Raw genomic sequence first — 26,483 nt, forward strand, 5'->3', positions numbered from 1 at the left:
TTATTCGTTCCTCGATGATCTGTATGCATGTCGTGGCATTATTATCGGGCGTCGCCGGGATCGAGCAAAAGCTTCTGCTGCTTGTTGTGAGACCGTGTCTGTTCTTATAATGCTTCCAATTGACATGAAGAACCTAGAAGTAAAAGAGCATTAGCGCTCCGTCGCAGATCGTCAATTCTCTCGAGAGAATACGTACCCAAAGGTTGCTCCAGACCCAAGCATAAATTGTCCGAGTGTTCGCATCACACCGTTTGGCCCTGCTCCGTGCCTCATGATATTGACTGAGCCTTGAGGAAAATGAGAAGGTTATTCGAAGGAAGTGGAGTGTGGGCAATGTACCGAATATAAACCCAATAATAACACCGACAGCTACAGAGAGACGTGTCAGCATTTAAATTGGGCTTTTGATCAGCCAGTTTGAACTTACTGCTCCCCATCATAGCGCCCATCTTCCCTGTGAAAGTGGTAAGTAGCTTTTTTGCCTCCATCCTGACCAATGGCAGAAGAGCGGACGATACGTACACTTGTCAAAGGTGGATGGACCACCCATACCTGCTCCCACGGGTACTGGCATTGTGAAAAGATTTGCTGTTGATGGAAACAGAAGTTGATCGATCCACGAGACAAGATAAAGAGGCACCTTAAAGGAGCTTCAACATTTCGTGGTGTTCGGCAACTTACTGGTGCACGGACCATATTAGCTATATCCATCACGTGAGTGGCCAACATCTACAAACCAGGAAGGGGAGATCGGCCAGCAAAGAAATCTCCAAGGCTCTCCTGTCGCTCACTATAGGAGCTCTTTCAACCACGTTTTTGATATGGCAATACAGTTCACGTGGTGCTGAGAGTGTGCCCCATCCCGATCTCGCAAGCTGATAGGTCCTCTGGACTCGCGTGCGTCTCACGACCCGTACCGATCTCCAAACTTTCCCAAGTTGGTGACTTCAGCACCCGAAAGACATATCTCCCACCACGAACAATTGGCTTTTAGTGCCTCTAAGACACACATGTGAGTCTCCTGAATCATAACATTTCCTGGGAGACCAACACAAGCTCGTGCTGGAGAGGTCGCAAGTCTCTGCAGGCCTTGCCGCCTCATCGTCATGGCACCAACCACTTGAACACCACAGCTGACAGCGTCCAACAACAGAGTCCGATACCGAGCCGCATACTTAAAACCCATCACAAAGGAGGATACTGTCTGTTTGTTGGATCTTAGCCCCCTTGCTGGAGGATTCAAGTGAAGCGCCCAGGTCGTGGTGTTGAGGTGTATGGGGAGGTCAGGACACATGAGCATTACACAACCCTTCGCCAACTGTGTCATCCCCCATACATCTCCTTCTAGAGGAACACCTCACGACATTGCAGATGACGGCTGTTGCGAATCCTCCGAGTTTCCAGCAAACCAGTCGGTCGGCATGGAGTGCTAATGTTAGCCAAGGAGGTCTGAATGCCATGAACGCCGACGAAGTCGCCCGAATGTTCATGCCACGGAAAAGCGCTCAACGCGCCAACTCATCCTCATCTATATCCTCAAACTCCTCTACCTCTTCGACAACTACAATTCCTTCGCCAGCTCCTCAACTAAATGGCGTTCCAATGCAACCTTCGAACGACCTCAGCACGTGGGGAACCGCTGCAGCAAGGAAGAAGACCCAGAGAGCAGGGCCATGGCCAACAAGCAAAGCGGAGGCGTTGTCTGGCGTGTCAGGAGCGCGACCATCGTCGACATTGACCACAAATGGTGGGCCCAGTGCGACTTCGATGACAGCGGCCTCGCCGATTGTGCCCTCACAACACCTCCTCCAGAGCCCCACACAACAAATAAATGGAAACCGACCTGCTACTCAACCTGTCGGCGAGGGAAATCCCGTTCTGTATCTTCTCTCTATGAATGGAACCTTTGAACGGAAAACGATATCTGTGCCCTTCTATCCCGATAGCCTACGAATTGGACGACAAACAAATGCAAAGACTGTTCCTACCCCCGCAAATGGGTTCTTCGACTCGAAGGTTCTGTCGAGGCAGCATGCAGAGATATGGGCTGATAGAAATGGTAAAATTTGGATCCGGGATGTCAAGTCTTCCAATGGCACGTTCGTCAACGGTGCTAGACTTTCTGCTGAAAATCGAGATTCGGAACCACACGAGCTTCAAACTCAGGACCATCTGGAGCTTGGTATCGACATTGTGAGCGAAGACCAAAAGACGGTAGTTCATCACAAGGTAGCCGCAAAAGTTGAGCACGCAGGATTTCTAGGAGCAACGAACAATGTCATGGATATGAATTTCGGCGATCTAGATCCAGCCAACGGAGCCATGATGTTGCCTTCCCAAGGCTCTCTACAAATGAGGGGTAGAGCAGGAAGCCAGGGGTCAGTAGGTAGTAATGGTCGATTGGGACCTCCGACCAGTGTGGCAGGAAGTCAAATGAGTGTCATCAGCCAGCAGAGACCATTGAACTTCTGGCTAACCCCAGTAACGACAGAACAGATTGTGAAAAGGCTCGCGGTAAGTCGCCGTCTCGCTGGTCTACTATACAGACTAACATCATTAAGCATGAAATGAGAGCCGCAAGGTTACAATCGAACGACCTAGGACGCACTGACACGTTTTTTGGATCGTTACTTTCGAAGGAGGATATAAAAGAGAATGACAAGGCCCCTGCCGTCGAGGCCGCAAAAGCTACACAAGTGAATGGGACGTCACTCCCATTCCGAACCGACCCCAAACCTCGCTTCTCGGACCCCCCCGCGCCCCCTCCTCAACAACCTCTTCCGGAGAAGCCCGATGTTGCACGTACACATAACTTCGAGCCTTCTTCTCCTTCCCTCAAACGAACAAACACCGAACGACCCCGATCCGTACCAAATGAATCCCCTGTTCGCCAAGAGCCGACAAGTCAGATCCTCACTCTGGTCGAGGCTTTGGCATCTGCCAAGAAGGAGATAGATATTCAGAGCGCTCGAATGAAGGATCTCGAAGAAATGCTACAAAAAGAGCGGCAGGCACGAGAATTGGCGGAGGAGGCAGCAAAACGGCTAGAGTTATTACAATCCGAGCCCAAGACAAACGGCCACGTCAAGAGCGTCGATGAAGGATCGATTGTTGAAGACGCGTTTGAACCCCCGGTGGAAGTTGTTGAGAAGGCCGGACCAGAGTCATCCGAGCCAGCTCTCGATGAAAAGGCTGTTGATTCGAAAGTCGTTAGCGAGTCTACACTACTACTTGAGAAGCGGCTGGAGGCTATGCTTGGTGATATGCAAGAACTGAGAAATCAAATGGAGGCTTTCAAGCAAAGGGCTGAGACTGCTGAATCGGAACGGGACGAGGAGCGAAAGGAACGAAAGACTTTGGCAGAGATGGTAGAGAAGATCAGGCAGAAAGAGTCAGCGAAACAATCATCCCCGACTGAAAGAGCAAGGTCGCCAGCTGGCAAAGTAATAGCTGCGGAGCACCTACTCAACGGCAAAGGCGACTCCCTGCATGCAACTCTGGGCCCTCTTCTTGAAAAAGCTGGGCTCACAAATGGGAGTCCTGTTAGCTCGGACGAGAAGGAGTTGGGACGCTCTGCTGTGGGCACTTTATCGAGACCACCCGGCGGTCCTTCGCCCTTACTATATAACACCACGCCTTACGCCTCGATGTTGGGAGTTGTGCTGATAGGTATGGGGGTAATGGCATACTTAAATGGTTGGCAGCCGCCGAAGGTGGATCGATAAAGAAGTTTCAATAATCAACATTTCGACACTCGTTCTTCTCAAAAGTTGACACAGGCCTTCGAGCCCAGGCACAGGTTTCGTTTGTCGTTTCCTTTCGACGATGTAGTAGCTTTTGCATGAGGCGTTTGCGGGCATGGTTGCGCATACCGATGGGGTTTGGGATTGCATTTACTTGACCATTTGGGTCGTTCTTGTTTCTTTTATTACGGTGATGACAAGATGAGATGAGGTGGGGATGCGTTAGGAAAGAGATTGATGATCTTCTCGAGCACGCTTGAGAGATACATTCGTGTCAGATTATGTTCTACAGGATAACGAATCGAAAGGTTCAATTTGGCAGTGGTTCCCGCTGCTTCTTCAAAGCTCACTGACCCGCCCCGGCGTCGGGCTTTACTGTGACGACCACCATTATAAAGCGTTGTACAGTGCCATTGAAAATCTTGCAGTCCCGGTTATCTCAATGCCAGCATATATTTCGTCTCTATTATCTGCATCCGTAGAGTATTTGCACCCGGCGTGGTGGCCGGCCATCCAAGTACCGTAATCACATGTGTGGGTGGGTTACTTGATTGGCCGAGGCCAAAAGGCCAACATTCCCGATCTCACCTCTGGCAGCCGTCCAGATTGGGCGCACACCGATGGGCGCTCCCCGCGATTTCTCTCTCCGAGTGTCTGAGCGTGCAGCCCCCAAATGAGAATCCAAACCTCCCAAGCTTCGTCTCATCTCATAATGCTCTCAAACCAGCACGGTGTGTGAATGTGAATGCCATCCACTTGCCATCTGACACCAAAGCCACGTCTTCAACAGCGACAGCGCTATGAGTCGTAATCATCTCAGCCTGAGGAAGCACAGAGCCGCCAGTGAGTCGTGATGGACACCATGAGCCAATCCGAAGGAAGGCTGGGAGAGGATGCACAACTCGACGGCTACAGACCTCAATCGATATCGTTTGCACCTCCACAGACACTGATCAGCTATGGAACCCAATTCATGGCTCAGAGCTGGCCGCCGCAGCCGTCTTCGATGTGGAATGAGATCTATTCCTCTCAGTTCAACTGGCAAGCCGCTGCCTCCGCCACAGCGATCTTGACACAGGAAGGTGTCTTATATACCTCAGAGGATCCGGATCTGGGGAGTCCTCAATACAAATACGAATCCGCTGCAAGCCTCGATGCTGCGCCTACTTACTCTCAGCCGTATGCCCAGCCGATCAACCAGCAGCTATCCTCCGAGTTCCGAACCCCCCGCCCTTCCCAGACCCCGCAAATTGAAACTCAGCCACTCTATACTAACATTCCTACCTCCGATGGAATCGACTACTCTTATCCATATGCGTACGGTACTGATCTACGTCCACCAATGTCTTTCGATGCGGCTTGGCTACCCATCGGAAACGAGAGGGGCCGAAGTATCCATGTTGCATCGGACCCTTTGCCAGATCTGAAAGCTCCTGAAACATCCTCAAAGGGGTTGGTCCTGGATTGGTCGACCAGTGATCAAATAGCTGGACCTCCTACTACTATCAACAACTCTTCTTACCAGGCCATAATACCAAAACGAAAACACACCTCCCCCGAGCCAGCGCCCAGGAAGGAATCGACTTCGACCCAGGGCGAACTCGACGAATTCGTCGTTATCTTTGAGAACGCTCCTGGTGCGTTGGCATCTGTTAAGCGGAGACGGAAGTTGGATGCTCCTGTCAGGAAAGCTGCAAGAGATGTCCGGAAGGCGGGTGCTTGTCATCAATGCCGATTTCGCAAACGGACTGTAAGTCAACTTAGCATCGAGAGGGGGCAATAGCTTACAGGATCATATAGTGCTCAACAGGTACACCATGCAATTCTTGTCTAAAGAATGGCAATGGGCTTCATGATCTTAAATGCCAAAGGGAAAGCCCATTCGTTGGGAAACCTATGCATCAATGTAAGGCCCCCACTCTTGTCTCAATCTCACTCTGACAGTTACAGATTTTGAATATTCGTCCAAAAGACGTGTGGTCTCATTTGACCTTCGCATTAACACAAAGTCTTTGAAATCTTTTGAAGAAGAGATGGTCACTATCGATGGCGTCGGACGCCTCTCGCATCCGATCCAGCTCCGTACCCGGCGGAAGGCTCTGAAAGATTTCAAAACAGCCGAACGGGAAATCATTAATCGCACTCGAGATTCAAAGAAGCTTGTCAAAGCTCAAGATGATGAGCTCGAAGATGTCTTGATTCTCGAGGATGAAGCAACGTTCGGAACGCAGGTCGAGCAATGGGCCTTGGAATACTCGTCCAAATTTGTTCACGCAGCTGGCCCAGAGTTCGCTTCCACAACCGCAGCAGTAATTCTAGGCACAGCCTACGTGAACAAAGGTCTTCCCGAAGTAAACCACACCGGTCCTTACACAAACAACAAAATATTTCTAACAATCCCTAGTCCACCCTAATAGCAGCCATGGTCCGCGTCGCCTCCCTGGCATTCATTCTCCGCGCCGGCGTAAAATGCACCCCCACAACTAATACCTCCAAATTCTCCTCCTACCGCACGATCCAAGCAACAATCGACACAATCCTCTACGAGCGTCTCAAAATCGCGGAAAGAGATCTATTCCGAATGCTGCAGCGGCTCGTCTTCCGCTCTGCGGGGTATCTGAATAGAGAGCAGGTGTACCCCGTTGCTTTGGTACTCTGGCAGCTTTTGAGAATTCTATGTATCGGAGCTTCTCACCTTTCCAACCTCGTGCAGAGATTTAGGATAAAAGGTACTTTGCCCTTAATTTTCCCCAGCTTACTTCCTCCTTTCCAATCAGCTAATACCTCCGCACCCAGCCTGCGAACAAGCAGACTACCAATTCCACGCCCTCAAGCTCGTCCTCTCCACACACCTCGCACTCTTTCGCTCCTCCAACCCGCTCCTCCTCGATTTCAACGACAAACTACACCAAGACCTGCTAGGTGGCGATCAGGAGTTGATAAAGCTGGCGATCAAGATGCGCAAGGTGGTGGTAAGCTTTAGGGAGAAAGGGTTTACGGATATGAAGGGGAGTATTGCGTATCGCAAGGAGTATTTTGATCTTTTTCGACGGGTATATGATGGGTTGTAAGTTCAGGTTGGCCTTGTTAGAGGCAGGAGGCTTTGTTTTCTTTGGTGTTGGTGGTGGGAGCTAGGGGTTGGATTGTTCGCTTGTACGATGTGGTGGGTTTGGGCGTAAAACGGAACGGATATGCGTGTGGACAGGATGTAAGTTGATTAATGGATCATGTATTTGTGGGATCTCGTCCCTAAAATGGGGTAGTAATACATAGGCGTCAAGGAAAAGCGGGTTCAGGTTTTACACTCTCTTTTTCCTCAGTTTCTTTAAATATCCTTCCTTATCAACCACCCTTCGCTTGGAGACATATTGTTTTTGTTTATTTGCCGCTTTCACAGGGCAACACCATCTTCTACCACTCGAGTGAGCACAGCTGCTGTGGCGCTCTGCATGCTACCTCATCGTCGTGGGAATGCACGACTTTCTCAGCTTCGTGTAGCCACCTGCCTTCAGTGGAAAGGTATTTTGCGATTTCTATTCTGGCAGCAAAGGTCTGGCACTACGGTAGCAGTCATTTTCGTATACCCTAGACCGCTTCCAGCCCATGCTTATCCTTCAGATGCCATCTCCAATTATCCTTACTTGAAAAGCATACCTTATCTCCTCCTATCGTTTGTGAATATTTGCAGCTTTCAACAGTGCAGATGTATCTTGTTGTGCTCGAGTGAGCGGAGTTAACGTATCGTTCTAGCTATACCACGTTGCCGAAACTCTTGTTGCAGGTTTGGCATTGGTGGGTTCTTTGGTGGTAGCGAATGTGGTGCCTTCGTTCGGTCAGCCAATATAGAAGGGGGTGGGAAAGGGGAATGACTTGAGCTTATATTGCTTGTCAAATATTCTGGCGCAGCTCGACACTGGGAATTGGGTTTGATGCCTCGGGACCTAGACTCTGCTTTGGGCTCGGTGGCTAGGGGGAGATCAGGTTGTGGTTGAGTTGGCTCTTGAATGCTTTGGGAATCATCCCCTTTAGGGTCTACTGCTGCAATCTCGTCTGAGAGTGGTGGAACTGCCAATGCAGTATTTCCTGTTGAGCATCAATGCTCAATTCAAAATCGTAGCAACCAAGCAACGATGGACCCATGACTTGCCCTGTCTTACACACTGAGGAGGTGGCGGAAATAGCTTATGCCAACCTTGGTCATCTTGGATAGAGGTTCTCGCAGATGCCAAAAGACTGACAACAGTCCTCCGGGCTTGTCTCGAAGAGTTGTCGAGTTCCAAATCCGTCGGCCTCCATATATCGCCCGGGCCGTATGTAGGAAGCTCTTGGGCCCACAGGGTAGGGCTTCCTTCTCCTATTTCCCCTCGATCAATCTCCTCTCGTCCTAGTGTTGCAGAGTATAGTCGTAGCTGAGGTATCAGCTCTCTATTGCCATATTGCTGGAACCAACAATATACGATACACCCGACAAGTACAAGGCCAAAGGCAATGCCAATACCCAGTCGGGTGATCGCCCCAGGCTTTTTGATTGTGTCCTAAGAACGAGGAGAGAGAGGTTTCTCACTTAGGCCTCGAGAAGAGGGATTTTGTCTAACATCGTCTTCCAAAATCAAACCCCAAAAGGTGAGTGATGTCAGTAGTACAGCTACCAGCCATCTGAGAGCTCGTTTGATGAAGAATTGCGCCAATCTCGTTGAGAAGAGATGAATTTTCAAGGGCGTATGATGGAGGTAGCCGGCTGAGACCATTTTAGCGTGTTCGAACAAAAGTTCTTGACCTATACAATACTCTACGGTATATTGAGAGAAGGTTGATTCTTTCATGATCATCACTAGGAATCGCGCGAGGTACAGTAGTGTAAGGGCCTGTTTCGTACGGATGCACGTCTTTTGATTGCTAGCAACTGCTAGCAACATTACTAGCGTTCAATACTCAATATTCAAAGCTAGTATCCGCATAATTTAGAAGCGTTTCGCAAAATGTAAAAACTCAATAACCATTGCAATTACAGAGGTTTTAGAGTGATCTCTAGCAGTCTTAAATCTTATTGTTTACTTTTCTTTAGTAATTACTCCTTATAATTATAAAATATTATAGCCTAATATTTATTCCTCTTTTAAAGTAAAAGTAATTAATTTATTAATTACTTTATTATAGCTTTCTTATTAAGAAAGAATTTAAAATAAAGATTATATAAAAAATATAATACTTATAATACTTATAAAATAACTAAAATATTATACTTTAAGAAGCGTTATAAAGGTAATTAGAGAGAAGTAACAAGGGACTATGAAGCATTACACCAGTTGAAAAGTGTATTAGGAAACTATGCCGCGTGTGTACTAATAGAAATCAGACAAACGTTTCATCGACTTCCCCCGCATAACCGTCTCTCGATTTTCTTCATTGCCCGCCCATTTTCTGAGAACATTGAGAATACTTCCCACTCTGAATTGAGTGAGGCCTAACTATCCAGTTGCCCCAGATTCTCGCATGCGCGAAGAACAGCCCTTTCCTTTCGAGGTAGTCGTTCCTCCTACTAAAGAGAGGCCATCCCATTATCATAGTCATGGTCTATAATCCCAAAGCTGTCCTACGTTCATAGATCCTCGAGCGACTTTTGTCGTCATCGAGAATCTTTTGCTCATAATCTCATTTAATTTCGCAAGTTCTCTCTTACCTACTCGTCCTTTGAGAGCATGGACAACTTCCCAATGTTCTCTATCCGCAGCCCATTCCAATGGTGTATGGCCTCTGATATCCTGCTGGTCCAAAATTGCACCATCATCTATAAGCATTTTGACAATTTCCACATGGCCATTTCTAGCAGCCCAATGAAGTGCCGACCAGCCGTCATATTCGAATTTGTTTGGATCCGCGCCTGCATCGAGCAGTATCTTGACACATGCCGTGCTGCCCATTTCCGAGGCCCATATCAAAGGCGTGTCATTCATAGTAGAAACTGCGCGTATAACTCTCCGATCTTGTGAGATATAAAATCCGACGAGCCAGGGAAAATTGAAGTAGGCTGCGAGGTGAATGGGGTGTTGGTGAAGAGGTACGGCGGAACTCCCTCGGTGGTTGATGAAGTAGGTAAGTTGCATGATACTGTCTCTGCGCTCTTCCAAGGCAAGAAGTGTGAGGGCCAGCTGGAACAAGGTCGCGGAAGGTGAGCCTACGGCTCGGAGGTGGGAAGCCCACCCTTCGATTGCGTAGCACAGGAACGGATGGCGGCGGAGAAAATCTCCTACTGTAGACTTGTAGTCCGAACCCCAGTTGCTTGAAAGCCGCCGTCGAAGAAGTTCTGTGAGGTCTTCATTTTTGACTAGATACTGCACACATATTTCTGCCAGATGTGCATCCACCTCCATGGTACTCATTGCTAGTCCTGCCACGTCCTCAAAATCCGCAGTTTCTGTATATGCCTCAAGAAAACCTCGTGCTGTTTGATGAACCAAGTTGATTTCTCCCCGTGGGCCGTCGAATCGTACGAAGGACCCGCATAGAAAGTTTACGTCCCCTGCGAAGTCGTAGCAACGAGGAACTCCAGTTTCTAGGCACAATGCCACTTCCAGTTCAGCAAGAGTAAGACCACGTCTCGCAAACAGCAGCCAACGAAAAATTCTCCACATATCCTTTTTCCGAGTTGGCGGGGTATTACGGAGAATTGCTTCGTAGGTGTTGAGAAGTGTCAAAGGAATGCTCGACAACTTGGCTGTGATTACCTCCTCAGTCAAGCGTTCATCTCGACGTTCTAGATCTTGGATTATCAAGACTACCCAGAGAAACATTCCATGAGAATTTTCTTCCAAAAAATCGATAATTCTTTGGCTCGCTTCCTTATCCAGATGGCGGCGGCGAGAAAAGTCTTTAATCCGATTATTTATGAGCGTGTGCATATCAGTCGCCGTATCTAAAGCAGTCATCTCAATAGTGCGGAAGCACGATAAGCTATCGAAGATGTTTCCGTCCGGTCTACTCGTGATGGCAAATTTGAGCGATGGTCTTGAGGTCTTCGGCATCGCTGAAAGTTTACCGTTATTAACCAGCTCTCGCAACCAGTCCAGAAGCAGTCGTTGAGACTCCGGTTCGCATTCGTCCAGTGCATCCAGGATAACGTAGACTTCTAAGTCGATTGGAATACGCTCAAGCATATTTCCAATCATAGTCAATAGATTCTCCCATGACCACTCGAAATTACCTTTGGTGGACAAGAACTCATATCGGCCCAAGACAATCGGAAGGACATCTGGGACTTGACATGCTAGCTGGCTGACAATTGTTCTTAAGGCACCGGTTGCTGTCCCTTCAGCTTCCACGTTGGACTTGTGGAAGAAAAAGTATAGTATCACTGGCTTCAGGTTGTTGTTGTTGGAGGACCGAGATGACGGGTTTGCCTGGACCTTTTGGGTAATGTGGGATGCTAGTGTCGTTTTGCCACAACCAACCCTTGCTGTGATCCAAAGTAAGTCCGCTTCGTTGTTTTCAAGCCAGGAAATATATTTCGGATTTTTCAGAATCCATTCCCCAGCTTGTTTAGAGCGATTCAGCATTTGCGATAAAAATGCGCTTTGGTCAATCGCACTGAGACTCCTTAGGCAGACATCAGTCTTTTCTGACATCGATGCATCTTTTGTTTGAGGCTCTCGATATTGATCCTACGAGGATTAGTGTCGTCATTTATGAGGCTCGTTCAAATTTCGAGCATGCAGATAATATACTTTTCCTATTGTGAGATATTCAAAGGCCGTTCGAAGGCGTGGCAATTCATCGTTCACGTTTTGGGCGACTTTCTCCAAGTCACGACGCATAATCTCAAGGCGGCTATCAATATCGTATAGTAGCGTCCTGTATCTAAATTAATTCCAATCCTTCTCATGTGAAAAATGTTTTACTTACGAGTCAATCCTAGTAATGCATAGAGTGAGCGCATACGGTACTGCGTGTATCGTCGAGAAAATTGAGAATCCGGCGACTGCTCCAGTCACTGATTAGTGATGAGGAATCGATGTTTTGGGATTAAGGAAGGAGGGCCGGGTTGTGGAAAGAAATTTGTGAGGCACCGCCGAGGAAACACCTTTCTCATGAAGCCACAATAATGTGCTGTGCTGACCAAGTACGGGAGGTTTAAATGACGGAAGTATCTGCTAAGGTAATATTTTTTATTGCGACTGAATTTGTTTTGAGGTATTTGGAGTCGTCTTTTGGGCCGGATATGGGTATTTCCACTTTCCTTCCTCCTAGGCACAACACTTCAAAAGCTCCACCTCTTCTCGAGAGTATGATTTAATTTCATTGAGCTTTTCCGTAAAGCCAGCAATCTCAAGGAGTTTTTTTTTTTTTTTTTTGTTTTTTTGGTTGCTAATACTTCATTGCAATTGCAAATATTGCTCCCGAAATTTACCTCGCATTCGAATACGAGGACGAGACATATATTGTCATGGAATATGTCCATGGACAAACTCCTGCGGAGTTATTGCGAGACCGTTCCAATAAAGCGGATTGGATCTATGACCTAGTGGCAAAAGCAGTTACCCATCTCATAGCAATTCCCGTTCCTGGCGACGCACACCCTGGACCAGCTGGAAGTGGGTACATTCACCACCGGTTCCTCCGAGACAACGACGCACCGACAGAGTACGCCTCAATCGATGAGTTGCAGCACTATATCAATAAGGTAGTACCAAGGGAAATTCTGCTCCCTCCCCTCTTCTGTTCCTTGCCATATTATGATCGTCATGCTTATGATTTGCAAGGTTCTCGCCATTAGAGGCTCAGAAAGTAGATTTTTCCAACGAGCAACTGTGCTTTTGTTACTCCGACATTTGGGAGCATAATTTTGTCATCACCGAGGCTCGTGAGATATATGTGTTAGACTTCGGAGATGCAACATTCCTACCAACAAGCTTCATGAGCCTTGTTCTACAAAATCCGGGGGATTTCTCCTTTCAAAGATATCATCCAGGATTTCTTTCCCAGAGTCGCCGAACCTCAATGCAATGCGCCCGGGCCTCTTATGTTCTTAAGATTGCTTCTAGTAGCAGGATTAGTAAGCAAATTCTAGATAAATATGTTGCAAGAAACTGACAACCGCATTTTACAGGTCTTTAATATTTCCGATTCGTGGGTGCCTTTCAAGATCCTTGGACAGGGAGAATATACTAGTTCCTTGGTCGCATTCGCTTTCGGTTCGATAGTGCTGAGATGGGGTTCAGGCGGGCATGACGGGAAATTCAAAGGGCTTCCTAACAACAATCAAACGCTACGCAATGCCACTGTCTGTGGGACGGTTTGCTACCTACTAACGTGCTACTATTTGGTACTTGTACTCCCCACTTCCTATGTATCTAGCTTCGATTTGGGCGAGGGCCAAGGTCGTGAAAGGGAAGCCCGCTAAGGAGGACATCATCAAGAAGATTAAGAAACTCAATGGCATGCAGCGAAATGCGACCGATCATAGTAACATTATTCCAGTATCAGCAAAGACAGCTCACAGTCCTTCTCGATGAGCTCGCAGCAAAGAAAAGGACCGTTTCTCTGAGTGGTCACTTGTTCAACCCCATTGCGTGAAGAAGCCGTTCTATTTGAAATGTACACCGGTTCAAGTCGATGCCGTCGCAAAACCTGCCAACTCAAAGCCTTCAGGAGGCAAGCAATTGTTCGATACCATTTCCATGACTGCTTTCGCCATGCGAGAACCTCTCAAGGATATCGATCCTCCATACTCTGGAGCAATATCGAGGACATGAAGCTTCGTCCCCCTCCCCCTCCCCCTCCCCTAAGAGTCGAGGACAGACTCCTGAATTCGTTGGAGCTCGTTCTTTTCCTCCACCGATTTCTCCGCTTGGTTCTTTGAGAGGTCCATAACCGCCTCCACTGCCCACACCACTGCTTCCACAACCTCACGATCATCGAGAGCCAACGGACACAGGGCGCAAGAGAAATCAGGATTACGATAGTTCGGATGGATTCTCATCTAGTTACCGGTTTCTTGACTCTGAGAGTGACTTCTTTTCTAATGAAGCCAACCCCTGCACGGATTCCGCTAGAAAAACCCAAGCACTATTATTCCAGAGGAAACACCCAAAGCAGGGCTGTCAGTTTGTCATGCACGTGATTCTCCCTCCCCTTTTTGGATTAGCGCAGCTGTAGACGCATATAAACCCTCTGTTGAACCGCACTTCTTGTACTTTAGACATCTCAATCTATATCAACTTTACCTTCATATTTGGAAGCCGAATTATATTCCAAATACTGTCTTGTTCATGCAATTGTCAGAAAGGGGGCTTAAAAGCCTGTCAATTCGAATTTCCATTGGATTGTTGTTCCGATCTTTTATTACCGAAGAGAGTAACATGTTTAGCTGCTCCAAATATCGTTCTTGTTCATATCGCCCTTAAAACGCTATCGACTAATAGAGACATGGTCTGACCTCCATTATATCCCTGCATTTGAGTTGAGCCTATCGCATTTGCCTGAGGCCCTGTAAGTGTAGGTAATTTTCGATGCCTGATTCCCAAAACTGAAGCCTAACGCGGCGGCCGCTCCTTGTACTTTACAACCTCCCACTTTAAGCTAGAACCCCACTAACCCTAATTCTGGAGCCTATCTCAACAACATTACGAAAGGTTCTAATCTCACTACGAGGGCAGCAGAATCACGATACACAAGGCCGCCGCTCGCGTCCCCAGAGATTTTTACTATAATCCTCTTTCATACAACAGGGCGTGCATCCACCGACGTTCAGATCCAATCCCACATTCCGTCCTTGGACAATTATCCTATGCTCCAAAGATGGAAACAAGTATTAAAGACAACGTAGGCCCGCCTAAGCTAGTACTAAAAGTTCTCACGCAGCATTTGCCGTACTCCCTCCCTACTTTGAGAAGATTACAGTTCATGGAGACCCCTGGAGGATGTAAGACATCACATTCACATATCTTATCTACATTCGACACGGAAGCTCCCAGTAAGGACTTTCTCATTGCCTTTTTGGATTTCTCTAGGGGTCCAGACACAGAAATGTGGCTCTATTCATCCCTCGAGAATCCAGCGACTCCTGGTGACGACACAGTGTGCGAGGAACAGGTCCTGAATCTCTTGGCACGAGTGCGGAAGATCGAAGGGAATTACGAAGCACAGCGGGTAACTCCAGGGATTTTGTTGATTGGGAGTATTCATACGAGAGTATTCAAAATCCTCCAAAAGCATTCGCTGGTCAAGAGCCAGACTCCAGAGCATTTCAAGTTTTTGTTTAGGGTCAAAGATTTACCGCTGGGAAGAGAGCTCCCTGATGGACTATCGTGGTCAGAAGTTAGACCATCGGACATGCCGCTCATCCTCTCGAGGACTCCGATCCCGTACCAAGAGTCAGTCAGTCCTTTCGGCAAGGGCCCGACAATCGACTGACAAATTGTGCAGGAAAATGATGAAGTTGAACCCCAGCGCGTCTATCGAATCAAGCACTTGTATCCCAATAGCATGGACATTTCTAGGTACACTTCCTCCCGTAGCATATCTGTCTTAGAACCTCACAACCAATTGGAAACAAAAGGTCCGGATGGATCATTGAAGCTTTTGCACTGCGAGGCAAGTTTAGACCTCTCGCCGTATAAACGCACGCACACAGCTAACCAGGCTAACAGGAAAAATACCGCGGTCGGGGATTCGCAAAAGCTGTGACTCTGAAATTGTTCAACGACAGTGCCGTGGATCTTGTGAAAGACGGTTTGTATCATGCTGATGTTGCTGTGGAGAATCTTCAGAGTCAGGCAGTGTGTAAGAGCTTGAAAGGGACTGTGGAGTGGACGACTTATTGTATGTTTTTCTTTTCTACTCAATGCTGTGTTATTACCGAGAAACTAACCTGTAGCAAGGGGGTTGGGTAACTATATCCTAGGATACGCTTGAAGAGTTGCGTTTACTACACTAGAATAGATAGAGGAGAAATTGGTGACTTGAGTATTTGCTACGCACTTTCAGTTCAATTATGTCTTTTCGAGAAATCGTACTAAATTGTCATGCCACTTGCATTGTAAAGAGAGTGGTGAGAATAAATGTCTCGTTTTATTCTAGGACCTTCGAATCTTCTGCGATAATCTAGTATGGTATGTTTGAAAAGCAAGCCACATCTTACTGGGATTCCCACTCTTCTCGTGCGTCACTTCAGCCTCTTTCTCCAATAAATCTTCTCCCACCCAGGGCCGGAAGCGGCGTTGTCCAGCAGTTGTGAGTAACAGCAGCGATCCAAAGCGATGAACAAAAATGCAGCTTCGTCGACTGGACGTCCGTCAGCGGAACCGGATTTAGGTAAGTACTAGTAAAAGTAAAAGACTGTGCTTCCCCAGAAAACTAACCCCTGTCCTGTGGTTTTCCAGAGAATCAATCTCTGTCTATCTGTGGTTTGCCAAAATGAACAATCTCGAAGATCCTTACAAATATTCGTTGATTTAAGCTCAATCTTTTGGGATTAGCATATCGTCACATCGGCTGTCTTCCAGGACTCAGGATCAGTTTTATCCAATACACAAATCCCGAGCCGCTCAAAGGTCCCCGATTGTGCTGATATCAACCCCAATACTAATGCAGTGCGTGATGCAATATACAAGCAATGCAGCCCCTCATAAGTAAAGCATTCTTGTCCTAGAGCGGTCCTGCCGTTAACTTCACCTCTCCTCCTAGACGAGATCTCAACGCCCCCATCTTCTCTTAAAACATCCACCGACTCTACATCCGCATCCAAATGGAGTTGCAACACGTTGCCCACCGGAAGCTGCAACTTGAAACCCATCTCCAAACGTCCTTGATCTCCCATGACGAGACTGCGAATGAGTTTAACTCCATCCATAACTTTTGCTTGAAATGTGATAGAGGCAAAATGTGGATGGCCAAATGGGTTGCTTGGCGGCGATAGATATTCGACCCTGGTGACTTTTGGACAGTGTGCCAAGGTAACCTTTCTTAAGTGTAGGTGGGAGACACTCCCTTGAACAGACGCCCAACTCCAAGACGGTGCTCCTGGTATAACCCCTTTCGCCTCAATACAGAGCCAAAGAAGCCCTCTGCTTTCCAGATCTGCTCTCCAAATTCCAGCCAGATACTGGTCTGACAATTTCTTGGAGAACTCAAACGCGACGGCAGACAGTGCTACAAGCCTGTCGGAAGACTTGGTTAGTTGGCGCTTGGAGTAAGGCTCAACAACATTCCTGCGCCAGGCGCCGAGCAACCTCGTGTTTGTTATATCCTGCTCCATTTCCGTTTCAGATTGTATTTTCGGGGAGCGTGCACGACGTTCCTAGTAGTGAGGATTTCGGAATGAATTTGAGAGTCGTGCGAGGTGAAACACTCGCATTCAAGCCTAGAGGTGCATTCCCAACAGACCTCGCGAATTCCAAACGATACAAAACGCCTTGCCAAAACTCTTTCCTGGTAAGCCCAAGCTCTGGACTCGAGTGGTCCTTCCATTGCTGGCCGAAAAGCTTCTCGGTTCGTTGTGTATGGGTTGTGCGGTAGACTTGAACGATAGCAAACCACCCAAGATGTTTCTTGAGGTCCAGTACGGGCTGCTAGATTTACTGTACCTTCGAAATACTCATGACGCCGGCCCAAAAACCCGAAGGACCCATCAGCAACCGATGTCGCGCCAATTACAAGGTCCGCATTGCCGTAGACGGTCGCCATAAGGCCAGATTCTCGTTCCCAATCTTCAGTATCGTCCTGGATGATACACAGCGAATCTATCCACATATAAGAATATCCTAGATATCTGCTAACCTTGATAGCGTCTCGAAATGATGGGGAAAGGCAAGCTTCAGGGACTCCGGATTTGCAATGTTCCTCGAAATTTGAGTGAAGAGTTCTTGGAGGCTGGATGCTACTGGTGCAATTCCCCCAACAATGGCTGAGTGCCACGAAATACCCGCATTCATCACTGGTAGCCACTAATTTTGGATTAATAGAGCCTATGTCAAGGATGCGGGTTGGAAGACGTGATTCGTTGTGAATAGAGCAGCCTTGGCTGTTGTGATGAGTCTTGCATTCGTGAAGCCAGCCCTGGATAAGATTGAGGCATTGTTTCGATCCAAACTGTAACGCAAGATCTCGGCGCAGTGGAAGACCTGGAAGAGGGTTTTGAGTATCTGTAGAAGCATGTGAGCCAAAGTAATATCCTTTGCTTTTTAATCAAGGATTGTTTGATCATCGAATTAGCGTAGAAAGTAGGCAAAAATGAAGTAGGGTCTACCTTGTGTGGCATAGAATTCAACTTCCCATAGCTTGTTACGGAGGTTTTCTCGAAGGTCGTAGCCCGTCGCACGAATACAATGGGGAAAGTCCTCACGTTTCGGACTGATACGAAATTGGACTAGGTTAGAATGCCGCAGGTTTTGATCCTGTTCGATATCCGGGCAGAGCTTTGTGACGAGTCCGCAAAGGATGCAGCCTGACTTTGCACCGGAATTCCAGCGTTCAACTGTCTGCTCGACGTGACGAGATTTCAGAGACTTTGGCTCGCTGACAAGACTTTGCAGGTGTCCTAGCGGGTTTGCCAGCCACAGTTCGCATTCTTCACATTGCTTATGAACAAGGTCCTCGAACCCGGGAAGCGGCTCAACCCCAAAAGGTTGGCATTCGGCAGTTAGAGATGTCATGGAAATACTCTCCGAACCCATTGTCTGTGCCGTGTACTGGGAGACGATTTCGCTAAGGACGCTCTGTCTGGGAAGGATTTCCGATGCCGAGACGTTGGGTCAGATGCGGTCTTCGTTGCTGCCTGATGCCTAACTACGAGGAGTAAGGTACGCAATTCGTTCTTGTATCACTAACCTAAGCTTATTTATTACCCTAATCGTGTCATACTGTAATATAAGGCCAAAAGTCCTGAACACTACAATAGAACAACCCCGCACCATATGAACTATTGAGAGTTTCAGCCCACGGCACGGCCCACTAAGCCAAAACAGCACATCACGTGCGGTCCGCTCTCTTTGCGGAAAGCTCGGTAACGGCTTGGACAAGCGCCACCAGACTAACCTAAAGTAGCGGCGCTCGGACAGGAACACCAAAACTCTGGCTTTTTCTTTAATTTAGTTCAACTTTATAAGGAAATAATATAATTCAATACTTGTTTTATTTCCTTATAGCGCTAATTAAGGGGTATTTAAATATAGTTTTTTAAAAGGGTTGAATTAGTAATAAATCTTAAAATTAAAGAAGCTAAAAATTCCATATTTTATAGCCTAAAGGTAAGCTTAAGAAAGTCTAGAAATTAAGCAAATAAGTTCCTAAAACCAAATATAAGAACCTTATGAGCCCCTAATTTATAGGCCTTATAGGGCTCAAAAACTAGAATCTAATTAATTAGTATATAAATTTCTTTAAATTAAAATTCTATCTTAGGGAATCTTTTTATTATAAGTTAGGAAGCACTTGACCGGAATACTAGGGTTATAATATACTAACTTATGCTTATATTAAAAAATATAACTTAACATTTTTGAAGAGCTTAGGTAGCCAATTACAAGTTTATTAACACCCCTGCCCCAATCGACACCCCTAATCGACACCCGGGGGGGGGAGGCGTCAGGGTTTCCGGGGGGGTGATGTGACGGCGCTGGCTGGGGGCCAAAGGGGGGTGGCTGTCACATGACTGGTTTCACCTAGCTAGCCGGCGTTTCAGTGGTTTTAGCTAGTATTTCCCTCCTTTTATCCCCTCTCCTTCTCTCTCTCTCTCCTTCTTCTCTTTAGCTTAGTATTTTCAATACATGAGATTCTTGGATCTTTGAGCCCTGGCCATTGCCTCGATCCCGCCGTCACAGGGGGTTTACATTTTCCCCTTTACCGCCTAAAATCCAGCCCTAGTGTCGCTTAAAAACGCGATTTTAACGATAGTTAGTAATACGGTTGTATCAGCACTGTGACTAAGGAATTTGACAATGATAAAAGTTTCGTAATCGCAGAGATTCTTTTCATCACGAAAACCTGATTTGGAATTTTGTGAGCTGTTAACACAGGCAAGTTGCCGGTTTTACATCTCTTCTCTAGCAAAGTCCATTCGCAGTTCAAAACTTGCTCTTTTACTATTCTGTGCTCAACATTGCTCAACATGGCATCTACCTCTCCAAGCTCGACCATTGATTGTGACGTGGTAGTTGTCGGAGGAGGGAATGCGGGATTTTCTGCCGCCATATCTGCTGCGCAGTCAGGATCTGGAAGAGTCCTCCTAATTGACAAATGCCCAGAGGAGTGGGCCGGAGGTAACTCGCATTTCACGGCAGGGGCATTCCGTACCGTACACCACGGGTTGAAAGATATTATCCCTCTTGTAAATAACGTCGATACTGGAACAACAAATATCATCGATCTGGCCCCTTATACTCGAGACGATTTCCTTGCAGACCTGTCTCGCATCACACATGGACGATTCGAGCCAGAATTGGGCAAAACTTTGATCGAAGAGTCAAATGACACTGTCAAATGGCTTGCTAGAAACGGTGTCAGATTCCAACTCTCGTTCAACCGCCAAGCCTACAAGATCGATGGCAGATTCAAATTTTGGGGTGGCATGTGCCTCAAAACCGAGGATGGCGGGAAAGGGCTGATTCTTGATCATCAGAGAGCGGCGAAGAAACACGGAGTGACCGTACTATACTCGACGGCGGCCAAGAACATCCTTCTGGATTCGAGGACTGGTGCTTTCGAATCATTACTGGCATCAGATAAAGATGGGAACTCGCTCCTCATCAACGCTAAAGCAGTAATTCTTGCCGGTGAGTCACCCGGTTTCGTTTCCACGTGTATTTTTATATTTGAGAGTTTTATTAATGACCTGTATTCAGCGGGTGGGTTTGAAGCAAATCCACGTATGAGGTCGCAATATCTTGGCCCTGGCTGGGATCTTGCTTATGTTCGAGGTACACCGTACAATACTGGAGAGTGTCTAGAAATGGCCATTCGAGATGTTTCAGCAAAGCAAGCAGGGCAATGGTCCGGGTGCCATTCAGTGGCTTGGGATGCCAATGCACCTGCCAACACTGGAGACCGAGAGATCTCAAACGAGTTTACCAAATCTGGCTATCCTTTGGGCATCACAATTAACAACCTGGGAGTGAGCAACCATTTCCTGCGCTTTTTGCTTTCATCAAGTTATCAACTGCCGATTTGCCTTGACATGGCTCGCATGACTCCCCAAGAAGCCTTCGAGTTGAATTCACAGTACCCATTGTTGTTTTGTTTTAACCACATCCAGATTTGGATGGTTTTAGCTGACTTGACTTCTAGGAGCGCTTCTTTGACGAGGGCAGTGACATCCGCAACTACACCTACGCCAAATTTGGACGTGCTATTCTAGCCCAGCCACAAGGAACAGCCTTCCAGGTATGGGATTCGAAAGGCATCCCATGGCTTCGAGACGAAGAATATCGAGACGAAATTGTGCACAAGATCCGTGCGTCCACCATCGAAGAACTGGCTCAGAAATGTGCCCAGTCTTATGGATTGGAAAACCCGAGACAATTTGTGGAGACTGTGAAGGAGTACAACAATGCGATTTACCAGCATCGGAAAGAGTTTGGTGATTTGAAGTGGGACCCTGCTGTTAAAGATGGATTATCAACCCAATCCTCTAAGAAATCCCTCAAAGTGCCGAAATCCAATTGGGCATTAACTGTTGACGAGGGTCCGTTTCTAGCAGTCAAGGTGGGGTGTGGCGTGACTTTTACATTTGGGGGTCTTGCTGTTGACCCAAAGACGGCTGGGGTTATCTCATTGACTGGACGAACTGTGCCAGGCGTATTTTGTGCTGGTGAGATGGTTGGTGGGATATTCTATGAGAATTATCCAGGTGGAAGTGGATTGACATCAGGAGCGGTATTTGGTCGAAAGGCTGGCATCAATGCTGCGTTACATTCCGCTGGAAAGGCGGCGGGGACCACGCAACGAGTACTCTCTCGATTATAGGCCCCTTTTCACATAGCTGCGGGCTTCAAGTAGTCTTACATTGAACACTGCTTAGACTCTTAGGTGCTGGTACTGCTCAGAATCAGGAATATCAAATTCGAAATCTGGGATCACAGCATGGGCAATTTTAATCTCCATCTTGAAGTGTAGCTGTTCCTGTTCTGGCAACGACAGAGGATGAGTGAACGAGAGTGATACTAGGTGAGTGAGTTAAACCATGAAGAGGCATAAACTATGGGGTTCCTGTCCTAAAGCTGCTTTCCAAGCCAAAAAAAAAAAAAGGAAAGGGATCCATATCGAAATTCCGGATTCTTCAGGGGCTCGCTAAAAGCCCCCTTTCCCCTTTCCTAATATCTAGTTGATCCAATAACTTCGCAAGGACCCCCTCCAAAAATAACTTAAGGTTAGGTGAAATTGGCCCTTACCATGGTTGGCGGACCTAAATCTAAGAAAGTATAATATAAAGAGGGCAGGAATAAGCAACTAATAATACACAGCGAAGTAGAAGCAAAACCGAACTTTATTGAAACAATTCTGTATGTCAGGCTCAGGCATCCTGAACAATCAATAGATCTTAACGGATAAAAGGTTCAAGCCAAATCGGATTATAGCTATTGCGCTAATTACTTTATTCAGATCTTTCTTGCTTACTTTTCTTGCGTTCAAAATACCAAACGACTTCGCTGCTTATTTCTCACTCCTCCTCTATCACAATTGCAAGGATTAAGCTTAAACGCCACGCTGACAAAAGAAACAGCGTTTAATATTACCGGCTCGCTCTTGTAATGAGAATGCATTGCGCTTTTGCTCCTCGCTGTCGGGTCTGGTCGCATTACTCACCGAGTCTTGGGAAACAAGCGGTCAGCAAGAACAATCTTTCTACACCTGGTGACAAACTATTACTCAAAATTCCGCAGCTTAATGTAATGGTAATGGAAAAAAGTGATGTGTAATATTGGCCTGATCATTCTTTTCAGTCTTTCATGCCAAGGTGTTGCGTTTGCATTCCTCGCTCTCTGGTGAAGCTGTATAAAAATTTCCAGACCGGGTTGAATCATGCGTTTATTGATTTGAAGACTTACTGCTGCACAATCCACAACTTCCGTAATAGCAACGGCAAGCCTCATTGCTCGCTTTCGCTCGTATAGGTCCGTTGTCTACAGCGTTGTATCAGTATACTCTTTCGCTCCAAGCATACTGCTCTGTCGCCTATAAAGATTCTAACTTCCTTCTATCCCTGCTCACATAATAACCTTCATTAATCACAGCTTTTCTCTCGAAAAGTTCCCCGCAGCGTGTCATCAAACATATTTCATCAATTCTCGTTCCAACTCGTAATGCAGCCATTCCACCTAAGACTACTAACAATATGATAAACTTAAGTGCTACCACGCCCAGGATCAGCAGAATGTTCTGAAGAGGTTCGTGCTGCTAAAGTCCTGAATCCAACAATAGGAAGCCTCGTCTTGAGCACCAAACTCGAGCAAATCACACTCAGCGAACTCAACGCCATCGCCAAACTCGCCCACACCGGCCCCAGTCTCGGGTGTCCCCTCGCAGGATACGCCGCCCCCGCCGCAATAGGCAATAAAACAACGTTGTACACCAGCGCCCACCCAAAGTTGAACTTGACTCTCCTAAATACGGCCCTTGAAAGCATAACAAGCGTAAGCAGGGAGTTCAGATTTGAGGACAAAAGCACGAATTTGGCGCTCGCGATCGCAACGTCTGAGCCAGAACCAATGGCGATGCCTGCGTCAGAGGCAGCGAGGGCAGGGGCATCGTTAATCCCATCGCCAACCATGGCGACGGTTGCGGGGCCAGGTCTGCCGTTGCGTTTGGGAGATGTGGATTGCAGAAGCCGGAGCTGGTCTGCTTTTTCGGAGGGGAGCACGTTGGCGATTATGTTGGTGGCGGGGATGGAGAGTTGGGAGCCGACGGCGACGGCGGTCTCAGCATTGTCGCCAGTTATCATCCAGATGCTTAGGCCTTGGGAGCGGAGGGCGGAGAGGACGGAAAAGGCTTCGGGACGGAGGGGGTCGGTGGTCGAGAAGAGGGCGGCGAGCTTGAATGGGGATTCATTCTCGGAAGAGAGTGATAGGGGGCGGAGGGCTAGGTAGGCAATGCTCTTCCCAGCTGCTTTCCATGTCGAAGTCAGATCAGAATGAGACCTATCTATGGCAGTATCGAGTGATGAGATGAAGGCTTCACTGCCAATGGCAGCTTCGTATCGGCTATCATTGGTGGATGTGTGGATGGTAAAGGTGCCTCTAAGACCCCGTCCAGGCTGTTCCTCAATGGTAGATTGTGAGATACTGGCGCGGTGTTGTTGGGCGGAGAGGGTAGCAATGGCTTTCGCAATGGGGTGACTTGAGGATTCTTCCAGCGCTTGCGCGATTGCCCAGATAATCTTGCCTTCCTCTTCACTTGCTGCCAGAATGACATGATCCGTAACTTTCGGATTTCCACCCTCAGTTAAAGTTCCGGTTTTATCAAAGACAATCACATCGAGAGCAGATGCCTCTTGAAATGCTTCTCCTCCTCCCTTAACCAGTATTCCGTGCTGAGCCGCCAATCCAGAGCCAACGAACAATGCCGTGGGAGCTGCAAGTGCAATTCCACAGGGGCAAGCGCCGACGAATACTGCAATGGAAAATTGCATTGCCCAGAACGCCCAGCCTCCGGTATCAGTGTCTCGCCAGCTTTCCGGGAGGATCCCGCCTTGCCCAAGTCCAAACCAGATGACAAAAGTCAATATCGCAATGAAAGTGATCACAGGAACGAAATATCCAGTCAAAATATCGGCAACTCTTTCCACAGGAGCCCGTTTAGTCTGCCCTTCTCTGACAACCTTAACGATTTGGTCGAGCATAGAAGCACCTGAGACACCACTGACTTGCACACTAATGGGATTTCCGATGTTGACTGTGCCAGCAAAGACTTGATCACCAATTTTCTTTGTGATAGGACGAGACTCTCCTGTTAATGAGCTCTCGTCAAAGATAGAGACACCCAAGACAACCGTTCCATCAGCTGGTGGGGAGGCGCCATGCAGAACTCGAACTACATCGCCGACCTCGAGAAGGTCTACGTTGATGGTATCGATATTGGCCGCCGGAAGAGAGGACTGGTTCTCTGCAGAAGAATTATTCAAGTCTGGGTTTGATCTCACAAGCAAAGCTTCCGTGGGTCTTAGGTTTCCAAGCAGCGTTACAGCATCGCCGGTCTTGGCTTTGCTATACGCCTCCAGGTAACGACCAGCGAGAATAAACATTGTCAAGAAGATAACTGCATCAAAGTAGGTAGAAGTCTGCACACGCTGGCCAGTTTCTCGAGCATTCACAGCTAGGACGGCGATGGAAGGGAAGTACGCCACAGATGTACCGGCTGACATGAGCAGATTCATGCTGCCAAAACGGTAAAATCGTCGCAAAATTGGCACCTTGCTATTTCGGCTCCATAATGCTTGAATTTCCTTGCCTGCTCGGACGTGGAAGATGTCGGCAGCGAAGAACATGACAGGTGTTGCGAGGAAGAAGAGCGCCCACTCGACACGTGTGTCGGCACCAGACCACATCCTTTGCTCGAAGAACATTCGTAGATGGTTGTCGGGTGGGACTAAGCTAACCCAGACTACACTGATCATGAAGGTTGGAATAGCGACGATGAAGCTGAGAAGAAGTCGGAAGAGGAGGCGTTGACGTTCATGGCGCTGCATGGCTTGAGACCGCTCTTCAATTGTTGGAGGGTGATAAATTGCGGCCATGTATCGGCCGTTCAGGTTGTGAATGGTGGCAAGTATATCTCTGATACTAATGACACTCTGCTGAGGACAATACGTGACTGTGATTATGGGATGCTTGAGTGAAGCTGATTTGTCCACGGTGAGAAGTCCTGGGAAGGCCGAGGACAGAGCTTCGATAATCTGCTGCGGGCAGGCATCACAAAACAAGCCTGTAATTTTAATCATGACTGTCCTTTCGGTCGATTCATTCGCTTTCTGTCCACCAATTTCCACAATGTTCTCAATGTCACAGTCGAACCCTCGGTCCTCGATTCTCTCAATGATCAAACTGATGTCGTCTTTCTGGCCAGCGAATGTGACTGTTGCACTGTTTGTCAGTAAGCTGACGCTGACGTCCTCCAAGAAGTCGAGCTGCTGTACTCCTTCCGTGATGGAGAGGATGCATGCTGCACAAGTCATGCCAGCAATGCTGAGAGTAGCGGTAAAGTGTTGGGGTTCAGAGATTGACACTACAAAATCCTTTGATAAATCTTTTTCGCCCGAATTTTGGCAGGAGAGGCAATGCTCCAGATGCTTCTCGTTCCGCTTCTCGTTGTTGACGTAAACTGGTAACAAGGCAGGCGTTGTCTGGTGAGATGAGATTGTCGATGTCTGTTGACTGAGCGTGGGCGCCGGCCCCCCTGAGGAAGCACGTCCCTCATGTTGCTCATAGATAACTCGACCGAATTCATTTTCAGTGCGCAATCCCACCACCTCAAATGCGGCATCCGAAAGTGCTCGAGATATCTCATTTCCCCAGTGTTCAGGCGAATGGATCACCGTAAGTTCGTGTGAAGCGTAGTCGGCAGTAATAGACAATGGCACCAGCAGCAATGTACCGAGAGCATTTTGTATGTGAGAGAGACAGGAAGCACAATGGAGGTTGCGGATCAAGATGGTGGTTGTGACGAAGCCTGCGGGGGCGGGGTGCTGAAGTGCCATCCGATAACGGCAAGTCCAGTGACCAGTCGTGCGATTGCTCTGCCAGCAGCTATGCAACC

At 47.6% G+C, this 26,483-nt stretch overlaps 9 protein-coding genes across 9 annotated transcripts; 5 read left to right on the top strand and 4 right to left on the bottom strand.

The window, feature by feature from the left end:
• Positions 1 to 574, bottom strand: K444DRAFT_533789 (uncharacterized protein; the record flags this gene model as incomplete). Its single annotated transcript, XM_024875176.1, has 5 exons — positions 1 to 133; positions 197 to 287; positions 340 to 369; positions 428 to 454; positions 523 to 574. The coding sequence occupies 5 exons, from the start codon at positions 572 to 574 to the stop codon at positions 1 to 3; spliced, it is 333 nt and encodes a 110-aa protein (XP_024734598.1).
• Positions 575 to 1,371: 797 nt separating this feature from the next.
• Positions 1,372 to 3,725, top strand: K444DRAFT_644483 (uncharacterized protein; the record flags this gene model as incomplete). The annotated part of the gene is made up of 2 exons (XM_024884965.1): positions 1,372 to 2,514; positions 2,562 to 3,725. The coding sequence occupies 2 exons, from the start codon at positions 1,372 to 1,374 to the stop codon at positions 3,723 to 3,725; spliced, it is 2,307 nt and encodes a 768-aa protein (XP_024734599.1).
• A 436-nt stretch (positions 3,726 to 4,161) lies between these two features.
• Positions 4,162 to 7,059, top strand: K444DRAFT_32598 (uncharacterized protein). Its single transcript, XM_024871918.1, has 5 exons — positions 4,162 to 5,493; positions 5,544 to 5,649; positions 5,694 to 6,094; positions 6,148 to 6,472; positions 6,540 to 7,059. Exons 1-5 carry the CDS (start codon positions 4,597 to 4,599, stop codon positions 6,812 to 6,814), a joined length of 2,004 nt encoding a protein of 667 aa, XP_024734600.1. The 5' UTR covers positions 4,162 to 4,596; the 3' UTR covers positions 6,815 to 7,059.
• A 3,244-nt stretch (positions 7,060 to 10,303) lies between these two features.
• Positions 10,304 to 11,296, bottom strand: K444DRAFT_533907 (uncharacterized protein; the record flags this gene model as incomplete). Its single annotated transcript, XM_024875184.1, has 1 exon — positions 10,304 to 11,296. A coding segment is annotated over one exon (993 nt), but the record flags the coding sequence as incomplete, so codon positions are not given.
• Positions 11,297 to 12,183: 887 nt separating this feature from the next.
• K444DRAFT_631859 (uncharacterized protein) lies at positions 12,184 to 13,252 on the top strand (the record flags this gene model as incomplete). The annotated part of the gene is made up of 3 exons (XM_024883421.1): positions 12,184 to 12,380; positions 12,500 to 12,792; positions 13,095 to 13,252. 3 exons carry the CDS (start codon positions 12,184 to 12,186, stop codon positions 13,250 to 13,252), a joined length of 648 nt encoding a protein of 215 aa, XP_024734602.1.
• Positions 13,253 to 14,364: 1,112 nt separating this feature from the next.
• Positions 14,365 to 15,763, top strand: K444DRAFT_615097 (uncharacterized protein). Its single transcript, XM_024880657.1, has 5 exons — positions 14,365 to 15,112; positions 15,165 to 15,238; positions 15,298 to 15,332; positions 15,389 to 15,560; positions 15,620 to 15,763. The coding sequence occupies exons 1-5, from the start codon at positions 14,538 to 14,540 to the stop codon at positions 15,640 to 15,642; spliced, it is 879 nt and encodes a 292-aa protein (XP_024734603.1). The 5' UTR covers positions 14,365 to 14,537; the 3' UTR covers positions 15,643 to 15,763.
• A 962-nt stretch (positions 15,764 to 16,725) lies between these two features.
• On the bottom strand, positions 16,726 to 18,595 carry K444DRAFT_565223 (HET-domain-containing protein; the record flags this gene model as incomplete). Its single annotated transcript, XM_024877096.1, has 4 exons — positions 17,986 to 18,595; positions 17,258 to 17,881; positions 17,031 to 17,209; positions 16,726 to 16,989 (listed from the first exon to the last, which is right to left on the bottom strand). Coding segments are annotated over exons 1-4 (1,494 nt in total), but the record flags the coding sequence as incomplete, so codon positions are not given.
• A 1,093-nt stretch (positions 18,596 to 19,688) lies between these two features.
• K444DRAFT_593152 (FAD/NAD(P)-binding domain-containing protein) lies at positions 19,689 to 21,807 on the top strand. The gene is made up of 3 exons (XM_024878288.1): positions 19,689 to 20,509; positions 20,579 to 20,847; positions 21,021 to 21,807. Exons 1-3 carry the CDS (start codon positions 19,846 to 19,848, stop codon positions 21,696 to 21,698), a joined length of 1,611 nt encoding a protein of 536 aa, XP_024734605.1. The 5' UTR covers positions 19,689 to 19,845; the 3' UTR covers positions 21,699 to 21,807.
• Positions 21,808 to 23,076: 1,269 nt separating this feature from the next.
• Positions 23,077 to 26,424, bottom strand: K444DRAFT_533744 (heavy metal translocatin; the record flags this gene model as incomplete). Its single annotated transcript, XM_024875174.1, has 1 exon — positions 23,077 to 26,424. One exon carries the CDS (start codon positions 26,422 to 26,424, stop codon positions 23,077 to 23,079), a length of 3,348 nt encoding a protein of 1,115 aa, XP_024734606.1.
• Between the last annotated feature and the right edge of the window lie 59 nt (positions 26,425 to 26,483).

Source organism: Hyaloscypha bicolor (assembly GCF_002865645.1).
Source record: "Hyaloscypha bicolor E unplaced genomic scaffold K444scaffold_116, whole genome shotgun sequence".
NCBI lineage: Eukaryota > Fungi > Ascomycota > Leotiomycetes > Helotiales > Hyaloscyphaceae > Hyaloscypha > Hyaloscypha bicolor.

What these genes read in the sequence shown, in the direction of transcription:
- K444DRAFT_32598 (XM_024871918.1), top strand. Translation starts at nt 4,597, where the DNA reads ATGGACACCATGAGCCAATCCGAAGGAAGGCTGGGAGAGGATGCACAA. An exon ending in GCCGATTTCGCAAACGGACT is followed by an intron (nt 5,494 to 5,543) that starts GTAAGTCAACTT and finishes AGGATCATATAG; the next exon opens with TGCTCAACAGGTACACCATG. An exon ending in TGGGAAACCTATGCATCAAT is followed by an intron (nt 5,650 to 5,693) that starts GTAAGGCCCCCA and finishes TGACAGTTACAG; the next exon opens with ATTTTGAATATTCGTCCAAA.
- K444DRAFT_615097 (XM_024880657.1), top strand. Translation starts at nt 14,538, where the DNA reads ATGGAAACAAGTATTAAAGACAACGTAGGCCCGCCTAAGCTAGTACTA. An exon ending in ACTCCGATCCCGTACCAAGA is followed by an intron (nt 15,113 to 15,164) that starts GTCAGTCAGTCC and finishes CAAATTGTGCAG; the next exon opens with GAAAATGATGAAGTTGAACC. An exon ending in TGTGGAGTGGACGACTTATT is followed by an intron (nt 15,561 to 15,619) that starts GTATGTTTTTCT and finishes ACCTGTAGCAAG; the next exon opens with GGGGTTGGGTAACTATATCC.
- K444DRAFT_593152 (XM_024878288.1), top strand. Translation starts at nt 19,846, where the DNA reads ATGGCATCTACCTCTCCAAGCTCGACCATTGATTGTGACGTGGTAGTT. An exon ending in TAAAGCAGTAATTCTTGCCG is followed by an intron (nt 20,510 to 20,578) that starts GTGAGTCACCCG and finishes ACCTGTATTCAG; the next exon opens with CGGGTGGGTTTGAAGCAAAT. An exon ending in TCACAATTAACAACCTGGGA is followed by an intron (nt 20,848 to 21,020) that starts GTGAGCAACCAT and finishes CTTGACTTCTAG; the next exon opens with GAGCGCTTCTTTGACGAGGG.